Source organism: Pelophylax lessonae (genome assembly GCF_965119305.1).
Source record: "Pelophylax lessonae genome assembly, chromosome: 10".
In the NCBI taxonomy this organism is placed as follows: Eukaryota; Metazoa; Chordata; class Amphibia; order Anura; family Ranidae; genus Pelophylax; species Pelophylax lessonae.
In genome coordinates, this window is record NC_138777.1 from 10,587,684 (window position 1) to 10,614,870 (window position 27,187).

The 27,187-nt window shown below is 41.8% G+C and overlaps 1 protein-coding gene across 1 annotated transcript in view; it reads right to left on the bottom strand.

Moving 5' to 3' along the window:
• Window positions 1-27,187, bottom strand: part of SLC6A5 (solute carrier family 6 member 5) — a 134,013-nt gene that overhangs the window by 31,947 nt on the left and 74,879 nt on the right. The window contains exons 9-13 of the mRNA XM_082270282.1: window positions 23,590-23,693; window positions 20,120-20,244; window positions 18,915-19,027; window positions 12,595-12,726; window positions 10,232-10,331 (exon numbers count right to left, since the gene is read on the bottom strand). Coding sequence (XP_082126408.1) covers window positions 10,232-10,331; window positions 12,595-12,726; window positions 18,915-19,027; window positions 20,120-20,244; window positions 23,590-23,693 — 574 coding nt within the window. The remainder of the gene's footprint in view (window positions 1-10,231; window positions 10,332-12,594; window positions 12,727-18,914; window positions 19,028-20,119; window positions 20,245-23,589; window positions 23,694-27,187) is intronic.

Below are 27,187 nucleotides of genomic sequence, written 5' to 3' on the forward strand. Positions count from 1 at the left end.
TCCAAATTTCGAAAATTCGAATTGAAATTTGAATTCAATTCCAGTCAAGTTCGAACTTTAAACATATTTCTGAAATTAAAGACTGTGTGTGTTATTAGAGAACTATTTCAAAGCTATTACAAAGCAACCAGATAAACTGCACTCATAGTATAAAAAGTATTTGCGGTGTCCTTTTTTTTTTGTCTTTTTTTTTTTTTAATATTTATTGAATTTTCTATCAAATATATACAAAAACATATAAATATTGATTTCTGCATATTTACTAGTTTTTTTTAAATTCCGCCCATTTTTCCCATTTTTTATTGGTCTGATTTTTCTTCCAAATAAATATTAGGACAAATTTTTCATTATTCGGAGATGTGGATATGTCTCCTAACCTCCTATTGTCTCCTTTTTAGACTACCTCTACTTCTTTCTAAGTTTGTTATATTTTTTAAGTTTTTTTCAATAACGGTTGAAAATTCTAACCTAAACTTCTTTCTCGGTAATTCTCCTCCTATATAGGGGTAATACCTTCAGCTCTTATGATATTCCTACCTTCCTCTTACGACAATAAGAGCTAAATATTAATTTCCGCATATTTACTAGTTTTTTTTTAAATTCCGCCCATTTTTCCTATTTTTTATTAGTCTGATTTTTCTTCCAAATAAATATTAGGACAAATTTTTCATTATTCGTAGATCTGGATATATCCGAGTTACATTATAAACAAAACTTAGCAAATGCTCTGAATAACGAAATTAAATTCATTCAAATTTCAGAAATTCGAATTGAAATTCGAATTGAATTCCAGTCAAATTTTAACTTTAAACATATTTCTGAAATCAAAGACTGTGTGTGTTATTAGGGTACTATTTCAAAGCTATTACAAAGCAACCAGATAAACTGCGCTCATAGTATAAAAAGTATTTGCGGTGTCCTTTTTTTTTTTTTAATTTAATTTTTATTGAATTTTCTATCAAATTTATACAAAAACATATAAAGATTTTAATAAGAAAAAATGTCAAATGTCTTTACAAAACAACCCAACCCATCCTCCCCCCCCCCCCCTACCCTCTTATCCTCCTCCTATCGTCTCCTTTTTAGACTACCTCTACTTCTTTCTAAGTTTGTTATATTTTTTAAGTTTATTTAATAACGGTTGAAAATTCTAACCTAAACTCCTTTCTCGGTAATTCTCCTCCTATATAGGGGTAATACCTTCAGCTCTTATGATATTCCTACCTTCCTCTTATGACAATAAGAGCTATGTATTAATTTATGCATATTTACTAGTTTTTTTTTAAATTCCACCCATTTTTCCCATTTTTTATTAGTCTGATTTTTTTTCCAAATAAATATTAGGACAATTGTTTCATTATTTGGAGATTTGGATAAATCTGAGTTATAGTATAAATAAAGTTTAGCAAATGCTCTGAATTTCTAAATGAAATTCGTCCAAATTTCAGAAATTTGAATTGAATTCCAGTCAAATTCGAACTTTAAACATATTTCTAAAATCAGAGACATTGTGTGTTTTTAGAATACTATTTCGACGCTATTACAAAGCAACCAGATAAACTGCGCTCATAGTATAAAAAGTATTTGCGGTGTCCCTCCAGGTCTCCCTCCAGACTCTCTCGTGAATCGACCAATCAGAGATGTGTTCACGTGATGATGTCAACGTCATAAGCCCCATCCTATGCGTTTCATCACAAATAACGTCGTCTGGGAGATCTTAGCCACAAATACTTCTTATACTTTGATTATGAGTGCAGTTTATCTGGATGCTTTGTAAGTGCAACCTTTTTTATGTCTATTAAACGGATTTATACATATTATACTATGGAAGTGCCTGATTGTTGTTTTACATAAGATTTTTGCTGGAAGAGCATGAGTGGAGACATCTGGTATATGATTTGAGGGAGGTCATAATTTTCTTTGCGCCTAACTTGACCACCTGTATTCCAGTGGCCAAGTATATCTATATAAGCAGTTTGCATCACAGTATTACATTTATTCTACTAAGTATAGCGAGAAACCGGCAGGTAGAAGGTGGCGACGGCCATCTTGCTACACCCTGTACTGCTCAGCGAGAAACTGATTATATAGTGAAATAGACTATTTCACTCAGTCGCGGTGAAATAGTCTATTTCAGTATATAAGGTGAGTTTACTGCTAAAATGAATGTAAAATTCAAGACTTGCACGGGTGTAAGAAGATGTCTGCCTCTGCTTTGTGTTCTTTCACATTAGGAAACCTATTGGAACGCATATCAGCCATGTTGGAACGCATGGCACATGCGCAGTAAGTCGGTCTAGTCCGTGCGTCACTCCCGGTAGCAGAATCTGATAGGTAGCGGCATTCTGATAGAACACCGGTTCACATTGGTCTGACATGAGCTCTGACTTCGAGAACAGAAGTTGCATAACATGTCAAAATCAATGGTTCCCTATGAGAGCCGTCTTAACTGGTCCGACTTGTGTTGGTCCGACTTTGAAATAGGTTCCTGCACTACTTTGGTCTGACTTGGGCGCGATTTCAGCCCATTGATCTGAATGGAAGTTGCATCTATGTCGAATTATAATCTTAACCGATCAGACTTGTAGCATGCGACTTGTGCTCTGAGATCAAGTGTATGCAATGTAAGCAATGTAAAATACCCTAAAAAAAAAAAAAACTGTGTGGGGTCCCCCAAAAATCCATACCAGGCCCTTTGAGTCTGGTATGGTTCTTCAGGGGGGACCCGCCTCCGAAATTTAAAAAAAATGGTGTGGGGTTCCTGACCACATGCCCTCAATATTGGTGGCGGCAACAGAGGAAGAAGACATCAGCAGAGGAAGCGGAGAAAGAAGACAATCGCAGAGGAAGCGGAGAAAGAAGACATCAACGGAGGAAAAAGAGAAAGAAGACATCAGAGGAGGGAGCGGAGAAAGAAGACAACAGCAGAGGAAGCGGAGAAAAAGACATCAACAGGGGAAACGGAGAAAGAAGACATCAACGGAGGAAATGGAGAAAGAAGACATCAGAGGAGGAAGCGGAGAAAGAAGACATCCGCAGAGGAAGCGGAGAAAAAGACATTAACAGAGGAAACGGAGAAAGAAGACATCAACGGAGGAGATGGAGAAAGAAGACATCAGAGGAGGAAGCAGAGAAAGAAGACATTAACGGAGGAAACGGAGAAAGAAGACATCAGAGGAGGAAGCGGAGAAAGAGGACATCCGCAGAGTAAGCAGAGAAAGAAGACATCAACGGAGGAAACGGAGAAAGAAGACATCAGAGGAGAAAGTGGAGAAAGAAGACATCCACAGAGGAAACGGAGAAAGAAGACATCAGCGGAGGAAGAAGACATCAGCGGAGGAAGAAGACATCAGCGGAGGAAGCAGAGAAAGAAGACATCAGCGAAAGAAGCAGAGAAAGAAGACATCAGCGGAGGAAGTGGAGAAAGAAGACATGAACGGAGGAAACGGAGAAAGAAGACATCAGAGGAGGAAGCGGAGAAAGAAGACATCAACGGAGGAAGCGGAGAAAGAAGACATCAACAGAGGAAACGGAGAAAGAAGACATAAACTGAGGAAATGGAGAAAGAAGACATCATAGGAGGAAGCGGAGAAAGAAGACATCAGAGGAGGAAGTGGAGAAAGAAGACATCAACGGAGGAAACGGAGAAAGAAGACATCAGAGGAGGAAGTGGAGAAAGAAGACATCAATGGAGGAAGCGGAGAAAGAAGACATCAACAGAGGAAACGGAAAAAGAAGACATCAACTGAGGAAATAGAGAAAGAAGACATCAGAGGAGGAATCGGAGAAAGAAGACATTCGCGGAGGAAGCGGAGAAAGAAGACATCAACGGAGGAAACGGAGAAAGAAGACATCAGAGGAGGAAGTGGAGAAAGAAGACATCGACGGAGGAAACGGAGAAAGAAGACATCAGAGGAGGAAGTGGAGAAAGAAGACATCAGCGGAGGAAGCGGAGAAAGAAGACATCAACAGAGGAAACAGAGAAAGAAGACATCAGAGGAGGAAGAAGACATCAGCGGAGAAAGAAGACATCAGCAGAGGAAGCAGAGAAAGAAGACATCAGCGGAGGAAGCAGAGAAAGAAGACATCAGCGGAGGAAGTGGAGAAAGAAGACATTAGCGGAGGAAGCGGAGAAAGAAGACATTGTGCTTGACGTTGGAGCTACAACTAGGGACTAGTAATGGACGAACATCTGATGGGACGGTTTACGAACGCAATCGCGCAAACTCGCTCAAATGTTCGTGAACCGCAGGTTCGCGGTCGGTCCCATTCATTTTAATGGCAGGCGAACATGAAAAACCTCCAGGTCATATTTGTAGCCACAAAATACTTACTAGCTGTGCACACATAGTCCCACAACATGGACACTGACATACCAGAAGTATTAGGCGAATCTGCGATCGACAAGCATTCTTTTTTCATCTGCGAAATTTTGACAATTCAGGAGCGCATGAAGGCCATGGAGGAGAGGCAACGCCAGGCTATGAAGGGGGTGCAGGAGATGATCCTTCTATTGGAAAAGTTGCCATATATTTTTTTTATAAGTTATATAAATCGTTTATACAGTTATAACGTATATTTCGTTTTTTTGTAATATTGCTCGGTTTTAGTGTAATAGCTCTGCCTCAATCATCCAGAACTGACAGCAGCCGGTAAATACATGTCAAATACATATAGGGTCCATTCACACATCTGTAAAATGGGTCCGCATCCATTCCACAATTTAGTGGAACGTTTACAGACCCATTGATTTTCAATTCCAGTCTGAAAAATTAGGCATTCACAGGATAAAGAAGTAAGTGTTAGCCATTTCAGGCCCCAAAAATTAGCCCACAGGCGTTCACCTGACAGCAAAGAACTTTCTATTCTGTGGCTGGAGGTACATTAGGCATTCACAGGATAGAGAAGTAAGTGTCAGCCATTACAGGCCCCAAAAATTAGCACGCAGGCGTTCACCTGACAGCAAAGAACTTTGTATTCTGTGGCTAGAGGTACATTAGGCATTCACAGGATACAGAAGTAGGTGACGGCCATTACAGGCCCCAAAAATTAGCCAACAGGCGTTCACCTGACAGCAAAGAACGTTGTATTCGGTGGCTGGAGGTACATTAGGCATTCACAGGATAAATAAGTGTCGGTCTATACAGGCCCCAAAAATTAGGCATTCAGCGCAGTATATGTGGAAGAAGGTATATAACACCCCGCTTCAATCCGTCATTTTGGGGGGCCACTGGTGTATCACACCAGTTATAATACTTTTTGTCCAGTAACGTTTGTCACTGTGTGTAGCAGAGGGAATGCAGCAAAACAGAAAAAAAAATTCTGCAGTATCCAAATACACTATTATGAAAGTATATATAACACCCCGCTTCAATCTGTCGTTTTTGGGGGGCGACTGGTATATCACACCAGTTATAATACTTTTTTCTAATTGCGTTTGTCACTCTTTGTAGTATTGCTGCAGAAACGCTCACCACACCAGTCACAATGCTGCACAATACAAATCCACTATAATATGCTTTCTATATTAGAAAGTATATTATAAGTGGATTACACCCCTATATACTGCACACCAAACAATAGTACACCTATACCAGTCCTTAAAAGGACTTTTGTGGACCTATTAGCTAGCGATTTGTGTCACTGACAATCTGTCCCTGCTCCTCACAGAAAACCTCTCCCTACACTGACAAAAAGCAGAATGTAAAATGGCAGCCAGCTCAGGTCTATTTATAAGGTAGGGGGTATGTCCATGTGCTGAAAGGTCTCAATTGGCTGCCCTGTACCACCTGATGGATGTGTCATGGGTCAAAGTTCTTCACAATGTAAAAGAATATGGTGGTTGCGAATATCGCCATATGTTCGCATGATCGGCGAACAGCGAACGAGCAAAGTTTACCGCGAACCCACCGCTGGGTGAACCGCAAGGCCATCTCTACTAGGGACAGTCTTCATTTTTAATAAAGGACTTGTAACACTACACTGCTTCTTTTTTGTTGACTTTGTTGGGTACAATGTACCCCATACTTATTCACATGGGGGGCGGGATCTGGGGGCCCCCTTTCTCCTTAAATCCATACCAGACTGAAGGGTCTTGTATGGTCTGGGGGGGGGGGGGCACGCCATTTTTTTTTTTTTTGTTTGGCGTGAGGTTTCATTCATTTTAGAGTCATAGGAATTGTTTTGATTGGTCAAAAGTCACAATCATCTCAAAGTCAGATCCAAATCGGATCCTGTTTATTGAGGCCGCATGAAAGTTAAACCTAAAGTCGCAGGGCAAAGTCAGATCAGATATCGTGCGACTTCCGTGTGAACCTAGCCTAAAACAGGTAATGTAAAAAGACTTCAACTCTGCTCTACACCTGCAGGTGGGGTCCCTCAGACACATTTGGCCCCCTAGTGGACGTAGTTGTTGATGAGGGCACTAAGGGGACGAAACGTGTCTGAGGGACCTCTCCTGTACATGAAGAGTGGAGCTTAAGCCATCTTACATTACCTGGTTTTGTTTTTGTCACAGTGAGTCGGCTTCCTGTGTGTAATCAATTGCCAATCTGCAGCATATTGTAGCCTGACAAGCTGTTTTATACAATCTGCACCCGTTCATAACATGTTATATTGGCTAATATCAATGATAGAAGTCAGGGCCAGGACAAGGGGTGGGCTTAACGGTTTATTGCAGGGATGGTGGCACCCTGAGCAATAGGTCACAACAGTTCTTTCAACACGCCTAGTTTAAAAAAAATATATATTGTTTCAGAACCATGGACAGCACACACATGTACAGGCAGATATTGGGGTCGTGTTTAGCACCGGGAACAGTCCCTGAGTACAGACAGGTATTGGGGTCGGGTTCAGCACTGGGAACAGTCCCCTAAGTACAGGCAGGTACTTGGGTCGGGTTTAGCACTAGGAATAGTCCCGAGTACAGGTGGATATTGGGGTCGGGTTCAGCACCATGGACAGCCCTCTGAGTACAGGCAGATATTGGTGTTAGGTTCAGCACCATGGACTGTCCCCTGAGTACAGACAGATATAATGGTCGGGTTTAGCACTGGGAATAGTCCCGAGTACAGGTGGATATTGGGGTCGGGTTCAGCACCATGGACTGTCCCCTGAGTACAGGCAGATATTCGGGTCGGCTTCAGTACCATGGACAGTCCCCTGAGTACAGACAGATATTGGGGTCGGGTTCAGTACTGAGTACAGACAGATATTAGGGTCAGGTTCAGCACCATGGACAGTCCCCAAAATACAGGCAGATATTGGGGTCAGGGTCAACCTTGGACAGTTCCCTGAGTACGGCCAGATATTGGGGTCGGCTTCAGTACCATGGACAGTCTCCTGAGTACAGACAGATATTGGGGTCGGGTTCAGTACTGAGGACAGTCCCCTGAATACAGACAGTTATAGGGGTTGGGTTCAGCACCATGGACAGTCCCTGAGTACAGGCAAATATTGGGGTTGGGTTCAGCACCATGGACAGTCCCCTAAATACAGGCAGATATTGGGGTCAGGGTCAACCTTGGACAGTTCCCTGAGTACGGCCAGATATTGGGGTCGGCTTCAGTACCATGGACAGTCCCCTGAGTACAGGCAGATATTCGGGTCGGCTTCAGTACCATGGACAGTCTCCTGAGTACAGACAGATATTGGGGTCGGGTTCAGTACTGAAGACAGTCCCTGAGTACAGGCAGATATTGGGGTCGGGTTCAGTACTGAGGACAGTCACTGAGTACAGGCAGATATTGGGGTCGGGTTCAGTACTGAGGACAGTCCCCTGAATACAGACAGTTATTGGGGTTGGGTTCAGCACCATGGACAGTCCCTGAATACAGGCAGATATTGGGGTCGGGTTCAGCACCATGGACAGTCCCCTGAGTACAGGCAGATATTGAGGTTGGGTTCAGCACCATGGACAGTCCCCAGGGGGAAGACTGGAGAAAAGGAATCTCTTTCTTAACTTAAAGTGCCCCAAATCTCAGGATGCTACAATGAGTATGTTTTAGTACTTTCTGGCAGGGTATAGCATTCCCATCCTCTCCCACTCTCTGCATGTTCCTATTTGCCCTTCACTAGGATGAAAAAACTTCCTGGTCAATAAGAACATGTGAAAGGCAGGAGAGGGCGGGCCAGCACTCAACACTACCAGAACATTTGGAAAATTCCATGGGTTGACAATTCACTAGAATGTGTAAAAAAATGGGCATGCAATGCATGGTAGTACATTACAATATGTTGTGGTGTGCTACAATGCATGTGTGTTGGACCTGCAATGCCTTGGTACTTGAGGTGCTATTCAAAATGAATGCGCTAACACGTAACATGTGTTAAAGCAACACGTGTGTTACCGCAGTGCACTACAGTGGAAACGTGTGTTTCAGGCCCAAACTAAACATAAAAATAAAAAACTGTAATAGAGGTTCTCAAAGAAAAATAAGACATTGTTTCCTTCCCAATAAAAAGATCTCAGGTTTCAGTATTACATTTATTCTACATATGTGTTTTCTTCTTGTTGTTATTTCTATTCTTATAGTTGGGGATGAGGGTTTGGGTTCACAGAGAATCCCCAGGATTCACAGAATTCAGGAATCACGTACCAACAAAAATAAGGAAAACCATTAATGTCGGGCATAGCCTTTTCCAGAGGCGGCTCTTGGCTTTGTGAGGCCATAGACAAAATTTAGACATGAGGCCCCACTCACCTCCTTTACAGGGGTTAAGGAAGAACCCAGAGGCTGAGCATCTTATTACTGCTGCTGCTGGTGGGATGTGTACTGTGGCAATCACATGGGATGAATAGGAGAGGGATGGGACGTAGAACCATGGGGTCAGGGCCATCTTTATTATTGATTGGACCATGGGCAAACATTTTATTGTGCCCTCTCGAATCCACTTATCAACTATTTGCTGGCAGCGCAGGCTCAAGGGGAAGCTGCCTCTGGCCCCACAACAATGACTGGGCCCAGGGCAGCTGCCCCTTTTGCCCTGTGGTAAAGATGGCCCTGCATGGGGTAGGGGAGAAGGAGGGGGAAGGGGTAAAAAGGGGGGAGTGGGTAGATGATGAGGGATGGGTAGAGGAGAACTGGAGGATCCTGGTCTGTATAGTAATAAAAAAAGGAGAAGGATTTGTGCTCGCATGAGAGAAAGAAGGGGAGGGGAGCCAGAAAGAAAGAAATGGAATGGAGAGAGAGAGAGAGAAAGGAATGAAGAGAGAGAGGAATGGGGAAAGAAAGAAAGAAAGAAAGAAAGAAAGAAAGAAAGAAAGAAAGAAAGAAAGAAAGAAAGAAAGAAAGAAAGAAAGAAAGAAAGAAAGAAAGAAAGAAAGAAGGGATGGAGGGGGAAAGAAAAAGAAGGAAAGAAGGGAGGGAGGGAGAAAGAAAGAAAGAAAGAAAGAAAGAAAGAAAGAAAGAAAGAAAGAAAGAAAGAAAGAAAGAAAGAAAGAAAGAAAGATACAAAGGATGAAAGAACTCAGGACTCTGCTGATGGCAGGGAGATCCCTGCTGCCAGCCTCAGAGGTGGCTCTTTAACTAGGCAAATTAGGTGGCCATGAGGCCCCTGTGGGCGGGAGACCTTAGGCGACCGTCTAATTTGCCTAATTAAAGAGCCACCTCTGGCCTTTTCCCTGGTCAGGTGAGTCACAAGAGCCAATGGTTTGAAGGAATAAATAATCCCACCCCCTGTTCTATGAAAGTGTGGGCTCACAGCAGCCATATTATTGGTGTGTTTTCTTTCTTAATTTTGTCATTGCTCCATGTCCCCCATAGCAGTGCCTGGCTTTCCATGCCTTTTGACCATAAACCAAATGAACTGAGCGCCGCTCCAAGCTGTCATCCTGAATTGCTATGGTGACTCACATTGGTGCTGGGTGTCAGCGCTAGAATAGCCTATCCTGGCTCAGTGTATACGCTTAAAGCCCATCTGATGCATTTCACCCCCTTCCGCCGGGCATAGTCATATGATTAAGCTGGGAGGCCAGGTGAAACGCATCGGTGTGACCTGGGATGAGTCGGGCTGAAGCCACTTCTATTCCTGTCTACGCCTGGGCTGTTTCTCTTGGAGCTTGGTCTCTCATCCTCTTGCCATGCCTTTTACTTGACAATAGCTTTCTTATTAGCCCTACAAATGGGCAGAATAACACATTTATAGCCCCCCCTCCCCCAAGACTCAGCAAAATGTACAAACTTTGAGCAAAGAAAGCCAAATCCAGGCAGATTCGCTCATCCCCACTTACCATAAATATAAGAAATTCCAACCAGCTCGAAGATAGCGATGATGACGAGAGCATATGACGCGGCATACGTATCCACCAGCTGCAGCATGTAAATTCCACCCTGCAAGTCACAAAACATTGGGAAAAAACTTAGAGACCTCATCCACTCAAGAATCAGCAATCAATGGGTTGGAACACTGAAACTCCGCCCCTGTTCATGTAAATTCTGACCCAAATTTGGCTGTAGTCAGACAAAAATACAAAGCCTGCTTTATTTTAATTTTTTTGCAGAAAATAACTGATTTATTTAGATGATATGAAATCTGTTTTTGCCCAATCATTTGATTATTTATAAAAAAAAATGAATGAGGTAAAATCAAATGCTCTCCAGCTATATTATCTGCAATTCTTATGTGCAAATGTGTAAAATACTACATTCTGGACACTAGATGGAGCGGAGGAGCATACTTAAATTCTATGATACTCAGCACCATCTAGTGGCCATAAGGTGGTATTGTCCACATGCACACATTCAAATTACAAAGAATATAGCCAGAGATAGACATGTGCAGAAGGAAAAACTTTATTTTGTTTTGTTACGTTTCAATTCGTTTCAGTGCACAGGTTGCCACCGGAGTCCTCTTCCACTCCTCCATGACGACATCACTGAGCTGGTGGATGTTAGAGACCTTGCGCTCCTCCACCTTCTGTTTGAGGATGCCCCACAGATGCTCAATAGGGTTTAGGTCTGGAGACATGCTTGGCCAGTCCATCACCTTTACCCTCAGCTTCTTTAGCAAGGCAGTGGTCGTCTTGGAGGTGTGTTTTGGGTCGTTATGTTGGAATACTGCCCTGTGGCCCAGTCTCTGAAGGGAGGGGATCATGCTCTGCTTCAGTATGTCACAGTACATGTTGGCATTCATGGTTCCCTCAATGAACTGTAACTCCCCAGTGCCGGCAGCACTCATGCAGCGCCAGACCATGACACTCCCACCACCATGCTTGACTGTAGGCAAGACACACTTGTCTTTGTACTCCTCACCTTGTTGCCGCCACACATGCTTGGCACCATCTGAACCAAATAATTTTATCTTGGTCTCATCAGAGCACAGGAGACGGTTCCAGTAATCCATGTCCTTAGTCTGCTTGTCTTCAGCAAACTGTTTGTGGGCTTTCTTGTGCATCATCTTTAGAAGAGGCTTCCTTCTGGGACGACAGCCATGCAGACCAATTTGATGCAGTGTGCGACGTATGGTCTGAGCACTGACAGGCTGACCCCCCACCCCTTCAACCTCTGCAGAAATGCTGGCAGCACTCATACGTCTATTTCCCAAAGACAACCTCTGGATATGACGCTGAGCACGTGCACTGAACTTCTTTGGTCGACCATGGTGAGGCCTGTTCTGAGTGGAACCTGTCCTGGTAAACCGCTGTATGGTTTTGGCCATCGTGCTGCAGCTCAGTTTCAGGGTCTTTGCAATCTTCTTATAGCCTAGGCCAGTGATGGCAAACCTTGGCACCCCAGATGTTTTGGAACTACATTTCCCATGATGCTCAACTACACTGCAGAGTGCATGAGCATCATGGGAAATGCAGTTCCAAAATATCTGGGGTGCCAAGGTTCGCCATCCCTGGCCTAGGGCATCTTTATGTAGAAATAGAAAGCAAAATCAGCGCACCACAGAAAATAAAATAAAATAAAATGAAAAGTAGCTGAACACTAAGGGCCAAAATACCAAATATGGTCTATGCTATCTGGTAAGAAGCATATGCTAAGTGTCGGTGCTTGGTGGTGGATTTCATCAACCCGATTGAACACCTTTGGGATGAATTAGAGCGGAGACTGTGAGCCAGGCCTTCTCGTCCAACATTAGTGCCTGACTTCACAAATGTGCTTCTGAAAGAATGGTCAAACATTCCCATAGACACACTCCTAAACCTTGTGGACAGCCTTCCCAGAAGAGTTGAAGCTGTTATAGCTGCAAAGGGTGGGCCAACTCAATATTGAACCCTACGGACTAAGACTGGGATTCCATTAAAGTTCACGTGTGTGTAAAGGTAGGCGTCCCAATACTTTTGACAATATAGTGTATATGAATGCCTTCTGGGGATCGGGAGAAATACATTTTTTTCCCTGCTGGAGCAAACTGGGGGGGGGGGGGGGGGTGGCCTGTGAGTGTAGGATTATGTATAGAGAGGTTTTCTTTCTATTATTGATTATTATGTGAACTAGATGGGCTTGTGTCTTTTTTCAGCATAACTATGTAACAATGAATAACAAACCCCTCAATCTGATTGCACGCTGTGGGTCCAGCCCATGAACACAATGCCCACCCAATAAAGTGAATGCTCAGCCTATTGGCTTATATAACGTCACCACTGACCTGAGTGATCATGGGGAACCCCGCTATGAAGAAGGCGACGCAGCACACTAAGGTGAACAGCGGCTTGTGGGTACGCAGGTATTTGGGGAATTCATCGGCAACAGAAGTCACTATGGTTTCAATGGTGGCAAACTGAGGAAGGAGAGATAAAAATCCATAATATATTGAACACCGCTACAACAACAACAACAACATAAAAAAAAGGAGCTTGCATTAAAAAAGCTATACGTTATTTTTTAATATTCACCAGTACATAAAATATGTAAAAAATGTATACAGTAAGAGCCCATTCACACTGCCGCGACTTGTCAGGCGACTTGTCAGCCTGACAAGTCGCGGTCGGTCGCGGTCCATTGACTGGTACAGGACCCGTTCTAATAGGAGCGACACAAGTCGCCCCGACTTAGAAAAAGGGTCCTGTACTACTTCGGGGCGACCTGGAGCGACTTGCATAGACTTCCATTATGTGAAGTGCCTGCAAGTCGCGCCGAAGTCGCGGCACACAGCGGTGCACGCGACTTCACAGGTCGCCCCCCGAAGTCGTGTCGCCTCAGTGTGAACCGGCTCTAAGTCTTATGTTTTGGTCCACGCCCACCTATTCCATTCATTCAGTTTGGCATGTGCAGAATGCCAAACCCGTAAGGGACAGTTCACACCAAAGCAACGCAGTCCGGATGCATTCCAGATACTTTTCTGCATGTGTGTTTTTGTTGCGTTCCAGTGCATTTTTTGACTCATTCTTTGTGCGTTTTTGATGCAGTCAAGTGCATTTTTCTCCCTCTCTTTTCTTAACCTTACAAGTGTTTCAGTCTGTCTTTTGTGCATTTAGGTGCGTTCCAGTGCATTTTTGATGCGATCCAGTGCGTTTTTAATGCAGTCCATTTTCCCTCCTCTTTTATCTTAACCTTTCATGTGTTTCAGTGCATCTTTTGTGCGTTTTGTTGCATTCCAGTGCATTTTTGATGCATTCTTGGTACGTTTTTGATGCAGTCAAGTGCATTTTTCTCCCTCTCTTTTCTTAACCTTACAAGTGTTTCAGTCCGTCGTTTGTGCGTTTAGGTGCATTCCAGTGCATTTTTGATGCAATCCAGTGCGTTTTTAATGCAATCCATTTCCCCCCCCCCCCCTCTTTTTTCTTAACCTTTCATGTGTTTCAGTCCGTCGTTTGTGCGTTTAGGTGCATTCCAGTGCATTTTTGATGCAATCCAGTGCGTTTTTAATGCAGTCCATTTTCCTCCCTCTTTTTTCTTAACCTTTCATGTGTTTCAGTGCATCTTTTGTGCATTTAGGTGCGTTTTCGATGCGTTTTACAGCGTTCCAGTACAGTGTACTGCAGGAAAAATGCAACATATTCTACTTTTTTTTTCTGGAACTGGAACGCACGGGTGTGAACAATGCCATTGGAGACCATATAACTTTCTTTCCATGCATTTTTGATGCAGAAAAAAAAAAAAAACACACTTGACTGCATATGCTGTGAACTGGCCCTTACAGAGTTCCAGTACAGTCCAGCGCAGGAAAAAAGCAGCATGTTCTACTTTTTTTTTCTGGAACTGGAAAACACACTGGAACCGCAAACACGGGTGTGAACTATGCCATTGGAGACAATATAACCTACTTTCCATGCGTTTTTGATGCAGAAAAAAAAACACACTGGACTGCATGTGCTGTGAACTGGCCCTTACAGAGTTCCAGTACAGCCCAGTGCAGGAAAGAAGCAGCATGTTCTACTTTTTTTTTTTTCTGGAACTGGAACGCACTGGAACAGCAAACACTGGTGTGAACGATGCCATAGAAAACCATATAATCTACTTTCCATGCATTTTTGAAAAAAACGCACTGGACTGCGTGTGGTGTGAACTGGCCCTTACAGCATTCCAGTACAGTCCAGTGCAGGAAAAATGCAACATGTTCCACTTTTTTTTTCTGGAACTGGAACACACTGGAACTGCAAGCACAGGTGTGAACTATGCCATTGGAGACCGTGTAACCTACTTTCTATGTGTTTTTGATGCATACAAAAAAAACCACACTTGACTGCATGCAGGGCCGCTGATAGGGGGGCACCACCAGTCCTCCTGTAGGGGGCCCGGGCACACAGGGGGGCCCCAACAGCATGGGGAATCCATGCGGTCGGGCAGAGGAACAATTACAGAAGGAAGCCCTGTGCGGCTCTCTGCAGCAGCTGAAAGTAATGCCAATTTCTCCCCGTCCTGCCAGCTTTCAGCTGCTGCAGGGAGAGACACAGACACAGGGCATTGTTCCTGTAATTGCTTCTCCAACACCGATCCCCCCTCCCTGTGCTGCCTGCTTCTGATCCCCTCTATCCCCGTGTGCCCCCATTTCATTGTGCCCCCCCCCCCTCCCAGAGTACTGCAGGCTTCTGTGTCCTTTAAAAAAACAAATAAAAAAAAAATTAAACATTGTAATAAATAATTTAAGAAAATTGTAAAATAAAATGAATATTAAAAAAAATGTTAAAAATAAAAACATTTTTAACATTTAAAAAAAATTTTACTTTTTTTTTTAAATGTAAAAAATAATAAAAAGGGATAAGTCACACGGGTTCTCTGTTATGTTTGTGTCTGCTAATAATGATTTTAGTGAAATATTGTCTTAATATATTCAAGGGGGGCCTGCCAGGTAGATTGTACGGGGGCCCCGTGATTTCTAACAGCAGACCTGACTGCATGTGGTGTGAACTGGCCCTAAAGGAAAATCATGTTTTTCTGATCGATGTATTTGTTCATTTACCTTTATTTTATTATTTACATTTTTTTTTTTTTTTTTTTAAATCCTTATTTTACAAATAAATATTTATTACACCATGCTTTCATTTTTGGTTTCCTTTTTTATTTTTGGTTTGCAATGCATGCTGGGATTTTTTTTTTTTTAAAGCAAGTTCCTTGCTGCCTGCATGCTTGTTGGCTTCCTCTGTGTAACTGACCAGTCTCGTGTTTTTCAGGTTCTGTACATTCACAATACAAGCTATTTATTTTATTGAAAGTTGAAATCTCACTCCAAGTAACATTATTGAGGGCAGAGAAATTGCACATTTTTGCATCATTTTTTTCTTGTGTGCAATGTTTGCTGTAACTGGGCTCAATCCTAAATTTAGGATAATTTTTGGACCAAATTCATTTTTTTACAGTTCAGATTTCCACAAGGCTTTTTGTAGAAAGGAACACCAAGGACTGTTTCCACTCTCTCTATGGATCTGCTGTTCCCTGGACCCCTTAGCTTACCTGCCCCTGTAATCGGGTCCTAACTTCAGTCTTAGGATCCCTGGTAGAATTTGTTTTGGCCCTATTATCTCATCCGGCCAGCAGGGGGAGGCATACATCAGTTTCCTGCTGATTGCAAAATGACATCTCCAATAGTTCCCTGCTGTGGTCCCACTGCACTATTCTGTGGTTCCATCTGAGCCAGAGTAAAAAGAACACATCCAAGGGCACCCAGTAAATGCATGTTCCAGGAAGGGAGCTGGCCATTGGACTTTAGATATGGGATCTGCCTATCAGTTGCTGGATTACATTCTATAAAACTTACTTCTGGATCTGTAACCAAGCAACTGATCAGCACTGCACAGCTAAAGCCTGCACCATCCAGTGCCAGCAAGGAGGAACATGTTTTACAAAGTGAAAAAACACATCCCAGGGCATCCTTTATCGGTGCTTGGTGAAGGGAGGGAGCGGGCCATTGGACTTTAGATTAGTAGTCTGCCCAATCAGTCACTTGATTGCAGTCTATAAGACCAAGCAACAGATCAGCACTGCACAGCTAATGTCTGCACAATCCAGTAGCCAGCAGGCAGGAACATGTCTTTCAGAGTGAAAAAACACATCCCAGGACATCCTTTTACTTTTCTTGTTCCAGGGAGGGAGCTGACCATCAGACTTTAGCGTACTAGTCTGCCCAATTAGTTGCTTAATTGGATTCTATAACACTAAGCAACTGATTAGCAAAGCTAAAGTCTGCACCATCCAGTAGCCAGCAGGCAGGAACATGTCTTTCAGAGTGAAAAAACACATTCCAGGACATCCTTTAACTTTGCTTGTTCCAGGGAGGGAGCTGACCATCAGACTTTAGCTTACTAGTCTGCCCAATTAGTTGCTTAATTGGATTCTATAACACTAAGCAACTGATTAGCACAGCTAAAGTCTGCACCATCCAGTGGCCAGCAGGCAGGAACATGTCTTTCAAAGTGAAAAAACACATTCCAAGACATCCTTTGCCTGTGCTTGTTCAAGGGAGGGAGCGGCCATTGTACTTTAGCTTACTAGTCTGCCCAATTAGTTGTTTAATCGGATTCTATAAGACCAAGCAACTGAACAGCACAGCTGAAGTCTGCACCATTCAATGGCCAGCAGGAAGTAACATGATTTTCAGAGTGAAAAAACACATTCCAGGGCATCCTTTAAACTGTAAACTGTGCTTGTTCCAGAGAGGGAACTAGCCATTGTACTTTACATTACTAGTCGGCCCAATCAGTTGCTTAAGCAGCACAGCACAGCACAGCTAAAGTGTGCAACATTCAATGGCCAGCAGGAAGTAACATGTTTTTCCGAGTGAAAAAAACACATCCCAGGGCATCCTTTAACTGTGCTTGTTCCAGGAAGGGAGCTGGCCATTAGACTTTAGATTACTAGTCTGCCAAATTAGTTGCTTGATTGCAGACTATCGAACGATCGGCCGTCTTTTGTCTGGTGCTGTCCTGTCGGCTGAAAAGTGCAAAAGACTGCACACAAATTTTGTCGGCCAACAACAGCCGACTGCAGAAGTGATGTCATGTGATGGTTAACTTTCCCTGTGTTTTTTCTTTTCTGAGCATGCCCAGTCTTGCTAATCTGCTGTTTGTCGGCCGAATTCTGTACTGACTGGCGAACAATCGGCCGTTCTGGTGACGGCCAACAAAAATTTTAAAGTCTTCACGACAGATTCTGTTCGGCCGAAAATGCGCTGTCGGCTGTCGGAAGCATCATACTAACAAGCCTACAATCGGCCGATCGGTTGTCGGCCTAATATTTACGGCCGACAATCGGTACGTGTGTACGGGGCTTTAGACCAAGCAAGTGATCAGCACTGGACAGCTAAAGTCTTCACAACCCAGTGGCCAGCAGGGAGTAACATGTTTTTCAGAGTGAAAAAAACACATCCCAGGGCATCCTTTAACTGCACTTGTTCAAGAGAGGGAACTGGCCATTGCACTTTAGATGACTAATCTTCCCAATCAGTTACTTAATCAGCACAGCACAGCTAAAATCTGTACCATCCAGTGGCCAGCCGGAAGGAACATGTTTTTTAAGTGAAAAAACACATTCCAGGTAATCATTTAACTGTGCTTGTTCCAGGGAGGGAGCTGGCCATTGTAATTTAAATATCTGATCTGCCCAATCAGGTACTTGATTGCATTCTATAGGACCAAGCAACTGATGAGCACAGCACAGCTAAGGTCTGCACCATCCGGTGGCCAGCAGAGAGGAACGTGTTTTTCAGAGTAAAAAAATGCATTCCAGGTCATCATTTAACTGTGCTTGTTCCAGGAAGGGAGCTGACCATTGTCATTTAAATATCTAGTCTGCCCAATCAGTAGCTTTATTGCATTGTATAGGACCAAGCATCTGATGAGTACAGCACAGCTAAGGTCTGCACGTTTCAATGGCCAGCAGGGAAGAACATGCTTGTCTAAAGGGATGCCAGGGATGTGTTCTTTCACTCAGGCTCATTTCTCATCATCACCTACTCCCTCTGCCCTCAGTGCATCTGAAAAGGTGGCTACGCTGAGAGAGATAGAGAGAGCAGAATGAATTGTAGACACAGGAGTAAAGGAAATGTATGCAGGTGAGGAGATATGAAACGATTCTTATTTAGGGGGAATAAATGTAGCCAGTATTTGAATGAAAGGAATGAACCATTTGGGGATTAAAGCTTGAAGCATAAATGAAAGTTTTATTACTTTAGTTACACTTTCAGAAGCTGGTCAGTGGTGGAAACATTGTTTGTTTCACTTTATTGTATCGATCAGAAGAAACAATTGCCATAAAAGTTACATTTGTGTGTAATTGGCGATTCTTTCCAGACGTTCGCTGATCTCTACTCTAGCCGTAACTTTATTTCATCTGAACATAAGTGACTTGCGCAGTGTTTCCTCCCCCTCCCCCTCCTCCTATTCTGCTCTCCTCCCTCTGATATTCACCCGGCAGGTTGGGGGAGGAGCTTCCTCTATTCCTCAATCTGTAACACTCATCTCCTAATATTGGACATCAAACACATAATTGCATCAAAGTCTAAATATTTCCAATCAGCTCCTCAGGTCTTACCATTGTGTCCAGCCCCAGAGTGAGAAGCATGAGGAAAAATATTATCGCCCAGAACGGAGACATAGGAAGGCGGGTGAGAGCCTCGGGGTACACGACAAACGCAATGCCGGGTCCTGGGGGGATGGGGAAGAAGTCAGTTAGTATAGCAATCATCCCAGATACAGATTGTGCAGATTGAGAAATAAAGAGGAATAAATTATACTTGAAACATCCTAGGACCCCCAGTCCTAGTGTGTCCTTGTTCTGGGACCCCCCCCCCCCAAGTGTCAGTGTGTCCTTGTTCTGGGACCCCCAAAGTGTCAGTGTGTCATTGTTCTGGGACCCCCCCCCCCCCAAGTGTCAGTATGTCATTGTTCTGGGACCCCCAGGTGTCAGTGTGTCATTGTTCTGGACCCCCAAGTGTCAGTGTGTCATTGTTCTGGGATCCCAAGTGTCATTGTGTCATTGTTCTGGACCCCCAAGTGTTAGCGTGTCATTGTTCTGGACCCCCAAGTGTCAGTGTGTCATTGTTCTGGGACCCCCAGGTGTCAATGTGTCATTGTTCTGGATGCCAAGTGTCAGTGTGTCATTGTTCTGGGACCCCCAAGTGTCAGTGTGTCATTGTTCTGGGACCCCCAAGTGTCAGTGTGTCATTGTTCTGGGACCCCAAGTGTCAGTGTGTCATTGTTCTGGGACCCCCAAGTGTCAGTGTGTCATTGTTCTGGGACCCCCAAGTGTCAGTGTGTCATACTTCTGGGACCCCCAAGTGTCAGTGTGTCATTGTTTTGGGACCCCCAAGTGTCAGTGTGTCATAGTTCTGGGACCCCCAAGTGTCAGTGTGTCATTGTTCTGGGACCCCCAAGTGTCAGTGTGTCATTGTTCTGGGACCCCCAAGTGTCAATGTGTCATTGTTCTGGACCCCCAAGTGTCAGTGTGTCATAGTTCTGGGACCCCCAAGTCTCAGTGTGTCATTGTTCTGGACCCCCAAGTCTCAGTGTGTCATTGTTCTGGGACCCCCAAGTCTCAGTGTGTCATTGTTCTGGACCCCCAAGTTTCAGGGTGTCATTGTTCTGGGGCCCCACAAGTGTCAGTGTGTCATTGTTCTGGGACCCCAAATGTCAGCGTGTCATTGTTCTGGACCCCCAAGTGTCAGTGTGTCATTGTTCTGGACCCCCAAGTTTCAGTGTGTCATTATTTGGCACTCAGTGGAGAAGGTCCTTTCTTACCTTGATCAGCAACTTTGTCAATGTCCACCTTCAGCTCATTTGCCATGAAGCCAATGACAGAGAAGATGACAAATCCAGCAAATATACTGGTGGCACTGTTGGTGCAGGTAACAATCAGCGTATCCCTGAATGAGAAAAATCCCATCATTATACATACAAGAATGCAGCTTTTTGGTTCCCTAGGAAACATTCAGATCTTGAGGCATGAGGTGCTTTGTACCTCTATGATTTATTTTGTTCCTTTCCAATAAACAGTTCCCTGAACAGATGTGACACACTTCCAACAAAATGTCCCATATTCTGTGTTATAAAACTATTTTTTATGACCATCAGCGCCATCCAGTGGCCAGAATTTCTTTTTTTTTTCCTGATTGGATCATTCAAAAACAAATACCACATTACGGCCACTAGATGGTGATGGCGGTCATATGAGATAGTTCTACAAGACAGAATATGGCAAACTGCGTTGGAGCTGTGTGAATGTGTGTCAGCGAACTCTTTCTACGTAGACCCTTAAGCCTGCATGGGATGAGGATCCTGGAAATTTTGGAAATTTAGCTATCAGGGTGGCTGAGATAAAATCTAAAGCCATATAAAATACTCATCTCTGACTGAAGTGAACATTTAAATCTCAAGAAAAAACTCAAAAAATGCATAGATGTATTTTTATAAGATATTATATAGAGGGCTACAAATATTATTTTATTAATTATTATAAATAATAATAATAATAGTAAAAATAATAATAATAGTAATTATTTATCAAAATTTTATAATATTTTATTTTCCAAATAGACCTATCAGCGTGTTTTATATTACCAGATTATCATTTGACTTTTATTAAAACTTTTGCAATATATAATATTTAAGCAGACATAGCTTAAAAATACTACAATTTCTTTATTAAACCCAACAAACTGACTTTGTGTGTTATAATGAAATTTGCCCACTAGGTGTCGCTGCTTCACAGTTTTTTGAATTTTTATGATTAATGCAATAGAATGTCTGGGATTCGCAATGCAGAATTCTAGAATTGTAAAGAAAAAGATAAAATGATCCCTCCCCCAACTTATACATCTAAAGAAGTTGTAAACACAATCACTAAAATCTCATAGAAGAGTTAGTCTCCTTTCGATTTTTGTTTAATTCTTAAATCTGCTGCTTTCCTTGACATAAACCCGGGATATTCTGCCAAAATTGTCCTTGTCCAGGCACTTCCTGTTATAGGGTGACAAATGCCTTCCAGCCATGCCAGGCACTTCCGGTCGAAGAGTGACAACAGCATCCAACCATTCCAGGCATTTCCTGTTATAGGGTGACAACACTTTGTCCCTGTTATCCAACCATGCCAGGCATTTCCTATTATAGGATGACAACACTTTGTCCCTGTCTTCCAGCCATGCCAGGCATTTCCTATTATAGGGTGACAACACTTTTTCCGTGTCTTCCAGCCATGCCAGGCATTTCCTATTACAGGGTGACAACACTTTGTCTCTGTCTTCCAACCATTCCAGACATTTCCTGTTATGGGGTGACAACACTTTGTCCCTGTTATCCAGCCATGCCAGGCATTTCCTATTACAGGGTGACAACACTTTGTCCCTATATTCCAACCATGACAGGCATTTCCTGTTATAGGGTGACAACACTTTGTCCCTGTCTTCCAGCCATGCCAGGCATTTCCTGTTATAGGGTGACAACACTTTGTCCATGTCTTCCAGCCATGCCATGCATTTCCTATTATAGAGTGACAACACTTTGTCAATGTCATCCAACCTTGCCACACATTTCCTGTTATAGGGTGACAACACTTTGTCCATGTCTTCCAGCCATGCCACACATTTCCTGTTACAGGGTGATATGAAAAACAACAAATGTGCTCTGCCGCAAAATACCCTCAGAGACGGGAAACCGGTGCTCTGGTTAAGGTACCTCCAATATGTATATACTGCGATAACCCATCAGTAGAATGAAGCCGGCTACTTGGTGTCATCCATGACAACAAATCTTTATTGGCCACATGATGGGATCAGCAAAAAACATGGTAACGAGTTTCGGTCGAAGTCTTACTTTTAGCCTGCTTCATGATGGAATCAGCGAACAATATGCTAACGCGTTTCGTCAGAAGACTTATCTATAGCATGCTACATGATGGGGTCAACAAACAACACACTAACATGTTTCAGCTAAAGACTTACTCATTGCATGTTATTAGTAAGTCTTCGGACGAAACGTGTTAGCCTGTTGTTCACTGATTCCATCATGAAGCCTGCTATGAATAAGTCCTTGGCCGAAACATGTTAGTGTGTTATTTGCTGATTCCATTATGTAGCCCAGGGGTCTCCAAACTTTCCAAATAAAGAGCCAGTATACTGCTCTTCAGACTTTGTGCGGGAAGAACTGAGGCCAGTGGTAGTAGAAAACGCCCTGTGTCAGTGGGAGTAAATAATGCCTCATCTTTGGTGTCAGTGATGATAATGCCTCATCTTTGGTGTCAGTGATGATAGTGCCCCATCATTGGTGTCAGTGGGGGGACATATGCCGAATTGAAGGTCTTGGTGGAATGAATAGTGCCCCATTGTTGTTGTTAGTGGGAAGAATTTGACCCAATTGTTGGTGTCATTGGGAGGAATTGTGCCCCATTGTTGGTGTCATTAAGAGGACATATGCCCAATTGTTTGTGTCAGTGGAAGGAAGAGTGCCCAATTGTTGGTGTTAGTGGGAAGAATTGTGTCCCTTTGTTGGTGTCATTGGGAGGACACATGCCCAATCATTGGTGTCAGTGGAAGGATCAGTGCCCCAATGTTGGTGTCAGTGGTGATAGTGCCCCATCGTTGGTGTTATTAGGAGGAATTGTGCCCCTTCATTGGTGTCAGTGGGGGGACATATGCCAAATTGTAGGTCTTGGTGGAATGAATAGTGCCCCATTGTTGTTGTTAGTAGGAAGAATTGTGTCCCATTGTTGGTGTCAGTGGAAGGATCAGTGCCCCATTGTTGGTGTCAGTAGGAGGAATTGTGCCCCATTGTTGGTGTCAGTGGATAGAATTGTGCCCCAAGAGGGGGGGGGTAAAAGTAAGCAAAGGGCCACAGTTTGGAGACCACTGATGTAGCCAGTAAAGATGTATTGTAATGGGTGACACTGAGTAGCTGGCTGCATTTTGCTGACGGATGTCAACTCTTTGTCCCCGTCTTCCGACCATGCTCCTGCTCTGTCACTCTGTCCTCAGGGATCTCCAGTGGAGACACACATCACACAGATATATTCCACCATTGTCACCTTCAGGCAACCCAACCGAAGAAATGCCACGCATCCATTACTGGGGTGCAGCTAGACAGGAAGTGGCTGCAAAGAAGCCGCAGGAGACCATACCTGTCCTTCAGCCTTAGAGGTTCCTCTGAAGCTCACATGAAGAACTTTCTGCAGGTCTGTGACTCTATCAGATAATTCTGCTGCTTGTGATTGGACCCACCTGTAGAGATTATTGTGGAACTTGTTGTAGGAGGAGAGAGTGATGAGCCCACCCCAGGCCGCCGACAGAGAGAAGAAGATCTGTGTAGCCGCGTCCTTCCATACCTGGAAAATTTACATTCATTCTGTTCATTTCTTAAAATACAATTTCACTTTGGGCCAATCAAAAATCAACCCAACAATTAGTATGCAAAGTGCCGCCGTATCTCATATGATTTCTGTGGAGGTGAATGGCTCTAACTGTCGGACACATGTTTGTAGATTTGAATTGTTGCCCATAGAGGGCCTACTTTGTTCTTGCAGTCTTCTGAGCAGCTGTACAATATAAATACAATTGTCTGCCATAGAAAAGACTGGTGAAATGTTAAGCAGCAATTCAGAATGTGAAGGCCCCAGTGCTTCGGGGTTCCAGCCCTTTTCCAATCAGCCACACCCCCTTCCTACTCAACGCCTCCCCCTTACTCCTTCCCACTTTCCTTCTCAACCCCATCCCTAGCCTGCTCAGCCTTCCTTACCGCTCATCCTCACCTCCTTCCTATTCAGCCCCACCCCTTTTCTGCTCAGCTCCACCCTCTTCCTGCTAAACCTCATCCACCCCGCTTGCTAAGCCCCAACCCCATCCTGCTCAGCATTCTCCCTTACTGCTTAGCCCTACCCATTGCTTACCTAGCCCCACCCCTTTCCTACTCAACTGTTGAATTATACTGGCTGGTATTCAACCCAGAAGACTGAGGACATCTAGTGGCAGAAAAGAAGTTCTGTGGGGGGGCAGTGTCAGATTGAATGTTAGTATTGCAGAAAAAGCTCATATTTTTCTAATCTATCAGTTTGTTTGTTTTTTACTGGCATTTTGCTCTATTAATTATAAACTATTAGGTATAAATGAATATTTATTGCTACCTAAATAATATTAAATAAATGTATGGTTTCTTTGTATGTCTTTAAAGTATGCATAGGTTGGAAGAGACAGAAAGAGCAAAGAGCTTGTTATTGGATTAATCTGCACTTCCTATGAAGTGAAGTAACTCGTTTTGCCAAAATTGCTCCTGCTTGATAAAAAAGGGTTTAATACATTAAGAGGTGCAAACTGTTTTGCTAATAAAGAAATATTGTAATATTATATATACTGTATAGATAGATAGATAGATAGATAGATAGATAGATAGATAGATAGATAGATAGATAGATAGATAGATAGATAGATTGAATAAACTATATATTACATACTGTATCTATAATATAATAATATATAACATATAATTTTTTAAATCACATAATATATATTATTTGAATAGTATATATTGTTTTTCTTTATAATAAAATTTAAAAATGATATATATATATATATATATATATATATATATATATATATAGATAGATAGATAGATAGATAGATAGATAGATAGATAGATAGATAGATAGATAGATAGATAGATAGATAGATAGATAGATAGATAGATAGATAGATAGATAAAATATATATTTTATTACACAAGCTATATATTACATACTGTATATATAATATAATAATACATAACATATTTTTTTTAAATCATATAATAAATATTATTTGAATAGTAGAATAGTATATATTTTATTTAATTATATAAAATATCTATTATTTATAATAAAATTGAAAAAATATTATTCATTTTTATAATATATATTATATAATCTATCCACATACATATACACACACACATATGTATATATATATATATATATATATATATATATATATATAAATATATATATATATATATACACAGTATATATATGTAGATAGAATATATATTTGTTTTTATTACATAAACTATATATTACATACTGTATATACTGTATAATATAATAATATATAACATATCTTTTTTTTAAATCATATAATATATATTATTTGAATAGTAGAATAGTATATAGTTTGTTTAAAATATCTATTATTTATAATAAAATTGAAAAAATATTATCTATCTATCTATCTATCTATCTATCTATCTATCTATCTATCTATCTATCTATCTATCTATATAGATAGATAGAATATATATTACAGACTGTATATATAATATAATAATATATAACATACATTTTTTAAATCATATAATATATATTATTTAAATAGTATATATTTTATTTAATTATATAAAATATATATTATTTATAATAAATTTGAAAAAAATATTAGATAGATAGATAGATAGATAGATAGATAGATAGATAGATAGATAGATAGATAGATAGATAGATAGATAGAAAAATATAGATAGATAGAATATATATTTTATTTTATTACATAAACTATATATTACAAACTGTATATATAATATAATAATATATAACATATATTTTTTCAAATCATATAATATATATTATTTAAATAGTATATATTTTATTTTGTTATATAAAATATATAATAAAATTAAAAAATTATATATATATATATATATATATATACAATTATTTATAATATATATTATACATAATAAAATGCATGTGTATGTATTTATAGATATGTACTGTATGTATATATATATATATATATATATATATAATGTTTTAGGTACGGCCTCTTTGGAATCTCTTTAGCAGTAACGAGAAAATAATTCATGACTCCGGTTACGGAATTAATGAAGGAATAACGCTCTGTAAACGGAATGCTCAGCAATAAGCGGCGCTGAGATGATGGCCACTAATGTACGCGGTGCATTTTCTGTGGGTTATAAATACATTCAGGACGTGTTTTCCATCGAGGGATTTGTGAAAGCGCGTCGGTTCCTTCATCACTGACGCGTTGGGAAGCCCATGTGACCGCTCCGATCGATTAGGCAATTTAAAAGTAGATTACATGAGCGGTGTGGAATTGCTCATCTGGGAATGGAGGGAGGGGAATTTCTGACACTTTTCATAATGTGAATGTCTTTACACTCGGCTTTTTACATTTTACTCCAAACCAATGGGGATCGGAGCTGAGGAAAGAATCGCTGTGCTTAGCTGGAAAACGCAATCCTGTTCATTCCTGCGCTCCCCCCCCCCCCCCCACCCCAGCCCTAATGACTTTCATTACAATTATTACCTATGCAGTTTTATGGTATTAAAATGTTAAAGTTGAAGTTTAATCTATTTATTTGTTGCCCCTCCTGTTTCCTCCCTCCCCCTTATCAATGTGCTAATGAATGATTTAAAGCGTAACTCCACATTCCCCTCGGGGTAATCTCTGTACATTGCAGGGATTTTAACAAACTTTGTTGCAGATTTCTACCTTTTGTTATTCTGAAGAAATCATTGTTTGTTCCTCTGTGCTGAGTGGGTCTAATTGGAGTGGTTTCATAATTATCTATCAGCTGTGACAGCTGCAGAGCACTAATGAGGAAATCTGCTGGGCCTGCATCCCTTTAGACGTGTTCCTATTGGGAGTATCTCACCAAAAATGACATTTTTGTTGCAGGGGATGCCAGAAATCTGACTTGTATCTTAGTGCAGACTTCTGGGAAAATTAGTGAGCCAATCACACAAGCAGGAAATGATGTTTCTGGGGGTGTGGTCAGTATACATTCTGTGTACAGAACACCTCCAGGCGGCCATATTGCATTTTCAGAAAATTT